This window comes from Oncorhynchus keta, unplaced genomic scaffold (genome assembly GCF_023373465.1).
Source record: "Oncorhynchus keta strain PuntledgeMale-10-30-2019 unplaced genomic scaffold, Oket_V2 Un_scaffold_8240_pilon_pilon, whole genome shotgun sequence".
In the NCBI taxonomy this organism is placed as follows: Eukaryota; Metazoa; Chordata; class Actinopteri; order Salmoniformes; family Salmonidae; genus Oncorhynchus; species Oncorhynchus keta.
The window spans coordinates 219692-227585 of NW_026291003.1; the positions used below are offsets into that span (position 1 = coordinate 219692).

Sequence of the window (7894 nt, forward strand, 5' to 3'; positions counted from 1 at the left end):
TCTCATCTCCCCTCCCCCATTTACTATATAGTCCTCAATCTAACCTCTTCCTGTTTCTCCCCTCCCCCATTTACCATATAGGCCTCAATCTAACCTCTTCCTGTTTCTCATCTCCCCTCCCCCATTTACTATATAGTCCTCAATCTAACCTCTTCCTGTTTCTCATCTCCCCTCCCCCATTTACCATATAGGCCTCAATCTAACCTCTTCCTGTTTCTCATCTCCCCTCCCCCATTTACCATATAGGCCTCAATCTAACCTCTTCCTGTTTCTCCCTCCCCCCCCATTTACCATTTCTCATTCTAACCTCTTCCTGTTTCTCCCTCCCCATTTACCATCTAGTCCTCAATCTAACCTCTTCCTGTTTCTCATCCCCTCCCCCATTTACCATCTAGTCCTCAATCTAACCTCTTCCTGTGTCTTACCTCCCCTCCATTTACCATCTAGTCCTCATTCTAACCTCTTCCTGTGTCTTACCTCCCCCCCATTTACCATCTAGTCCTCAATCTAACCTCTTCCTGTTTCTCATCTCCCCTCCCCCATTTACCATCTAGTCCTCAATCTAACCTCTTCCTGTGTCTTACCTCCCCACTCCATTTACCATCTAGTCCTCATTCTAACCTCTTCCTGTGTCTTACCTCCCCACTCCATTTACCATCTAGTCCTCATTCTAACCTCTTTCTGTGTCTCATCTCCACTCCCCCATTTACCATATAGGCCTCAATCTAACCTCTTCCTGTTTCTCATCTCCCCTCCCCCATTTACCATCTAGTCCTCAATCTAACCTCTTTCTGTTTCTCCCCTCCCCCATTTACTATATAGTCCTCAATCTAACCTCTTCCTGTTTCTCATCTCCCCTTCCCCATTTACTATATAGTCCTCAATCTAACCTCTTCCTGTTTCTCATCTCCCCTCCCCCATTTACCATATAGGCCTCAATCTAACCTCTTCCTGTTTCTCATCTCCCCTCCCCCATTTACCATATAGGCCTCAATCTAACCTCTTCCTGTTTCTCATCTCCCTCCCCATTTACCATCTAGTCCTCAATCTAACCTCTTCCTGTTTCTCATCTCCCCTCCCCCATTTACCATCTAGTCCTCAATCTAACCTCTTCCTGTTTCTCATCTCCCCTCCCCCATTTACTATATAGTCCTCAATCTAACCTCTTCCTGTTTCTCATCTCCCCTCCCCCATTTACCATATAGGCCTCAATCTAACCTCTTCCTGTTTCTCATCTCCCCTCCCCATTTACCATATAGTCCTCAATCTCCCCCATTTACCACATAGTCCTCAATCTAACCTCTTCTTGTTTCTCATCTCCCTCATTTTACAATGAAGTCATTTAGCAGATGCTCAGCGAGTAGGTTCACCCTCTCTCTAAAAGTGGGAAAAAGTGTTTTAGCAGTGAACAGAGACAGAAAAGGTCAACCAATGAGACCTAATAAAAACACCATTACATATACCCCCAACAAGACGTGAGGTTGATTTCACCCCCCCCCCTAAAAAAAATCATGAATCTATAAATCAATCAGTTTATTGATGAAAAACAAAATAAACATTGACAGAAACATTCAACATTATTCAGTTGATATCATGAGATAAGATACAAGCTACAGTGGCTCTGCGAAAGTATTGACCCCCCTTGGCATTTTTCCTATTTTGTTGCCTTTCAACCTGGAATTAAAAATATATTTTGGGGGATTGTATCACTTGATTAACACAACATGCCTACTGCCTAAGGTGAACCTCCGTCCCAGTCTCAAATTCAAGACATGTAAATGTTTCCCCTTAAACCACTCAAGTGTTGCTTTAGCAGTATGCTTAGGGTCATTGTCCTGCTGGAAGGTGAACATTGTAGTAGGGTATTGTATAATAATAATAATAATATATGCCATTTAGCTGATGCTTTTATCCAAAGCGACTTACAGTCATGTGTGCATACATTCTACGTATGGGTGGTCCCGGGAATCGAACCCACTACCCTGGTGTTACAAGTGCCATGCTCTACCAACTGAGCCACAGAAGGACCACTAACACAACACTTTGAAGATTCAAAATATATTTTTTATTGTGAAACAAACAAGAAATAAGGCAAAACAACTGAAGAGTTGAGCATAACTATTCACCTCCCCCCAAAGTCAATACTTTGTAGAGCCACCTTCTTTAGGTAATACCACAGATTCTCAATTGGATTGAGGTCTGGGCTTTGACTAGGCCATTCCAATACATTTAAATGTTTCCCCTTAAACCACTCAAGTGTTGCTTTAGCAGTATGCCTAGGGTCATTGTCCTGCTGGAAGGTGAAGCTCTGTCCCAGTCTCAAATCTCTGGAAGACTGAAACAGGTTTCCCCTCAAGAATTACCCTGTATTTAGCGCCATCCATCATTCCTTCAACTTCTGACCAGTTTCCCAGTCCCTGCCAATAGAAAACATCAGCATGATGCTGCCACCACTATGCTTCACTGTGGGGATGGTATTCTTGGGGTGATGAGAGGTGTTGGGTTTGCGCCAGACATAGCGTTTTTCTTGATGGCCAAAAAGCCCAATTTGAGTCTCATCTGACCAGAGTACCTTCTTCCATATGTTTTGGGAGTTTCCCACATGCCCTTTTGTGAACACCAAACATGATTGCTTACTTTTTTCTTTAAGAAATTGTTTTTTTTCTGGCCACTCTTCCATAAAGCCCAGCTCTGGGGATTGCACGGCTTAAAGTGGTCCTACGGACAGATACTCCAATCTCCGCTGTGGAGCTCTTCACCTCCTTCAGGGTTATCTTTGGTCTCTTTATTGCCTCTCTGATTAATGTCCTCCTTGCCTGGTCCGCGAGTTTTGGTGGGCGGCCCTCTCTTGGCAGATTTGTTGTGGTTCCATATTCTTAACATTTTTTAATAATAATAATAATAATGGGATGTTCAAAGTTTCTGATATTTTTTATAACCCAACCCTGACCTGTACTTCTCCACAACTTTGTCCCTGACCTGTTGGGAGAGCTCCTTTGTCTTCATGGTGTCGCTTGCTTGGTGGTGTTGCAGACTCTGGGGCCTTTCAGAACAGGTGTATATATATACTGAGATCATGTTACACTTAAATAAAGTCTACCTGTGTATAATCTAACTAATTATGTGACTTCTGAAGGTAATTGGTTGCACCAGATCTTATTTAAGGGCTTCATAGCAAAGGGGGTGAACACATATGCACACACCACTATTCAGTTTTTTAAAAAAAATGTTGAAATAATTTATTGAAATAAATATATTTTTTAATTTCACTTCACCAATTTGGACTATTTTGTGTACATTACATGAAATAAAAATAAAAATCAATTTAAATTACAGGTTGTAATGCAACAAAATAGGAAAAATGCCATGGGGGGGGTGAATACTTTACGCTGTACCATGAGACTGAGGACCAACAGTTTATATATTAAACTCCTGGATACCGTGATGTCATCCAGAGGAATGAATGGTATTCACCAGTAGTTCAGTTTAAATGTTTATATATTAAACTCCTGGATACCGTGATGTCATCCAGAGGAATGAATGGTATTCACCAGTAGTTCAGTTTAAATGTTTATATATTAAACTCCTGGATACCGTGATGTCATCCAGAGGAATGAATGGTATTCACCAGTAGTTCAGTTAAATGTTTATATATTAAACTCCTGGATACCGTGATGTCATCCAGAGGAATGAATGGTATTCACCAGTAGTTCAGTTTAAATGTTTATATATTAAACTCCTGGATACCGTGATGTCATCCAGAGGAATGAATGGTATTCACCAGTAGTTCAGTTTAAATGTTTATATATTAAACTCCTGGATACCGTGATGTCATCCAGAGGAATGAATGGTATTCACCAGTAGTTCAGTTTAAATGTTGATATATTAAACTCCTGGATACCGTGATGTCATCCAGAGGAATGAATGGTATTCACCAGTAGTTCAGTTTAAATGTTTATATATTAAACTCCTGGATACCGTGATGTCATCCAGAGGAATGAATGGTATTCACCAGTAGTTCAGTTTAAATGTTTATATATTAAACTCCTGGATACCGTGATGTCATCCAGAGGAATGAATGGTATTCACCGGTAGTTCAGTTTAAATGTTTATATATTAAACTCCTGGATACCGTGATGTCATCCAGAGGAATGAATGGTATTCACCGGTAGTTCAGTTTAAATGTTTATATATTAAACTCCTGGATACCGTGATGTCATCCAGAGGAATGAATGGTATTCACCGGTAGTTCAGTTTAAATGTTTATATATTAAACTCCTGGATACCGTGATGTCATCCAGAGGAATGAATGGTATTCACCAGTAGTTCAGTTTAAATGTTTATATATTAAACTCCTGGATACCGTGATGTCATCCAGAGGAATGAATGGTATTCAACAGTAGTTCAGTTTAAATGTTTATATATTAAACTCCTGGATACCGTGATGTCATCCAGAGGAATGAATGGTATTCACCAGTAGTTCAGTTAAATGTTTATATATTAAACTCCTGGATACCGTGATGTCATCCAGAGGAATGAATGGTATTCACCGGTAGTTCAGTTTAAATGTTTATATATTAAACTCCTGGATACCGTGATGTCATCCAGAGGAATGAATGGGTATTCACCAGTAGTTCAGTTAAATGTTTATATATTAAACTCCTGGATACCGTGATGTCATCCAGAGGAATGAATGGTATTCACCAGTAGTTCAGTTTAAATGTTTATATATTAAACTCCTGGATACCGTGATGTCATCCAGAGGAATGAATAGTATTCAACAGTAGTTCAGTTAAATGTTTATATATTAAACTCCTGGATACCGTGATGTCATCCAGAGGAATGAATGGTATTCACCAGTAGTTCAGTTAAATGTTTCCAAGGACATAATTACATGTATTTAACAGAATTACATGTATTTAGCAGAATTACATGTATTTAACAGAATTACATGTATTTAACAGAATTACATGTATTTAACAGAATTACATGTATTTAGCAGAATTACATGTATTTAACAGAATTACATGTATTTAACAGAATTACATGTATTTAGCAGAATTACATGTATTTAAGTATTTTGCTCGTGGGGAAAGTAACATTAGTACTTAAAAAAAACAATACTTTAAACATTTTAATATTTTTTATTATTTTTATGTTATAAGCTCACATACTATACATTGAAAATATGAAGTATTAAGGTGTATAAGAGAATAAACGTGTTTTAATTAATATTAACATTAATAAATGAATTTCCACAGCTTCCTAAATGTTTTTTACAAGATGACAGAGTGGCCTTTCCTACCCAGGTCTGGTGTTGAGATCATTCCACACTCTGTGTTCTACTACCCAGGTCATTCTACACTCTGTGTTCTAATACCCAGGTCTGGTGTTGGAGATCATTCTACACTCTGTGTTCTACTACCCAGGTCTGGTGTTGGAGATCATTCTACACTCTGTTCTACTACCCAGGTCTGGTGTTGGAGATCATTCTACACTCTGTGTTCTACTACCCAGGTCTGGTGTTGGAGATCATTCTACACTCTGTGTTCTACTACCCAGGTCTGGTGTTGGAGATCATTCTACACTCTGTGTTCTACTACCCAGGTCTGGTGTTGGAGATCATTCTACACTCTGTTCTACTACCCAGGTCTGGTGTTGGAGATCATTCTACACTCTGTGTTCTACTACCCAGGTCTGGTGTTGGAGATCATTCTACACTCTGTGTTCTACTACCCAGGTCATTCTACACTCTGTGTTCTACTACCCAGGTCATTCTACACTCTGTGTTCTACTACCCAGGTCATTCTACACTCTGTGTTCTACTACCCAGGTCTGGTGTTGGAGATCATTCTACACTCTGTGTTCTACTACCCAGGTCTGGTGTTGGAGATCATTCTACACTCTGTGTTCTACTACCCAGGTCTGGTGTTGGAGATCATTCTACACTCTGTGTTCTACTACCCAGGTCTGGTGTTGGAGATCATTCTACACTCTGTGTTCTTCTACCCAGGTCTGGTGTTGGGAGATCATTCTACACTCTGTGTTCTACTACCCAGGTCTGGTGTTGGAGATCATTCCACACTCTGTGTTCTACTACCCAGGTCTGGTGTTGGAGACCATTCTACACTCTGTGTTCTACTACCCAGGTCTGGTGTTGGGAGATCATTCCACACTCTGTGTTCTACCACCCAGGTCTGGTGTTGGAGATCATTCTACACTCTGTGTTCTACTACCCAGGTCTGGTGTTGGAGGTCATTCCACACTCTGTGTTCTACTACCCAGGTCATTCTATACTCTGTGTTCTACTACCCAGGTCTTGGCGGAGGTCATTCTACACTCTGTGGATCTCCTGAGTGTATTTTCTGATGTTTAATCAGAGAACTTGAATGAGAGTATCTCTTGTCACACTGATCACAGCCATAAGGCTTCTCTCCAGTGTGTATTCTCTGGTGTACTGCCAGGTTGCTTGAGGTAGAACAACTCGTCCCGCAGTCAGAGCAGTGGTAAGGTTTCTCTCCGGTGTGGGTTCTCTTGTGTGATATCAGGTTACTTGAGGTAGTACATCTCTTCCCACAGTCTGGGCAGTGGTAAGGCTTTTCACCAGTGTGGGTTCTCTGATGTACTATCAGTATGTCTAATAAAGCAAAACTCTTCCCACATTCAGAGCAGTGGTGAGGCTTCTCTCCTGTGTGTGTTCTCTGGTGAGATTTTAAATGTGATGATCTAACAAAACCCTTCCCACAGTCGGAGCAGTGGTAAGGTTTTTCTCCGGTGTGTATTCTCTGGTGTACAATCAGGTGACTTGGCTGAGTAAAACTCTTCCCACATTGATCACAGCTATAAGGCTTCTCTCCTGTATGTGTTCTCTGGTGTGTTATCAGATAGCTTGAGGTAGTAAAGCTCAATCCACAGTTGGAGCAGCGATAAGGCTTCTCTCCAGTGTGTATTCTCTTGTGGACAGTCAGGTTTGATGACTGAGTGAATCGCTTCCCGCATTGATCACAGCCATATGGCCTCTCTCCTGTATGTGTTCTCTGGTGTATAATCAGTTCACTTGAGGAGGTTAAGCTTTTCCCACAGTCTGAGCAGTGGTGAGGCTTCTCTCCAGTGTGCGTTCGCTGGTGCAGCTTTAAACGCTGTGATGTTGAAAAGGTCCTCTCACAGTCAGAGCAGTGGTAAGGCTTCTCTCCTGTGTGTGTCAACTGGTGTTTTGTCAGGTTCCCTAGTTGAGAAAATCTCTTCAAACAGTCAGTGCAGCTATAAGGTTTCTCTCCTGTATGGATTCTGTGGTGTATTTTAAGTTCTGTTGAAGAGGTGAAACTCTTCCCACAGTCAGAGCAGTGGTGAGGTTTCTTCCTGTGGATCTCCGCTGGGGTTTCTTGAGGTGTTCTGATTTGGAGAGACTCTTCTCAGCCTCGTCAGCATCATGATGTTGTTGAGGCTCCCCAGAGGATCCACAACACTCACGTCTCTCTCCTGTGTGAACGACAAAATAAGACAGTCAATGTAGTGAATGTTTAAATGCTTTTACAAACTTTTTTTGACAACTGTCTTCTAACAATAAGATGGTCAAGTGAAGAACAATAGTCATATTTTGTCTTCATTTTTCACATTAGTAGTAATGTCTATGACTTTGGTCTTACAATGTGTTATTACAGTTGTTGAAACCTTCAGCAGTGATCCAGACGACTTTAGGTCACCAGTATTACTAATGGTATTATTTTATTTTCAGCTTTACTGATTATCAGCTAAACCACAGCCAATAAAACCACAGCCAATAAAAACCACAGCCAATAAAACCACAGCCAATAAAAACCAGAGGAAATAAAACCACAGCCAATAAAAACCAGAGGAAATAAAACCACAGCCAATAAAACCACAGCCAATAAAA

At 40.8% G+C, this 7894-nt stretch overlaps 1 protein-coding gene and 1 long non-coding RNA gene across 2 annotated transcripts; one reads left to right on the forward strand and one right to left on the reverse strand.

Moving 5' to 3' along the window:
* Positions 1 to 2430: 2430 nt before the first annotated feature.
* On the forward strand, positions 2431 to 5314 carry LOC127929559 (uncharacterized). The gene is made up of 3 exons (XR_008135201.1): positions 2431 to 3791; positions 3870 to 4099; positions 4178 to 5314. It is a non-coding gene; the product is annotated as an uncharacterized LOC127929559 (long non-coding RNA).
* A 1002-nt stretch (positions 5315 to 6316) lies between these two features.
* On the reverse strand, positions 6317 to 7392 carry LOC127929553 (zinc finger protein 239-like; the record flags this gene model as incomplete). Its single annotated transcript, XM_052517470.1, has 1 exon — positions 6317 to 7392. A coding segment is annotated over one exon (1063 nt), but the record flags the coding sequence as incomplete, so codon positions are not given.
* Positions 7393 to 7894: the final 502 nt, after the last annotated feature.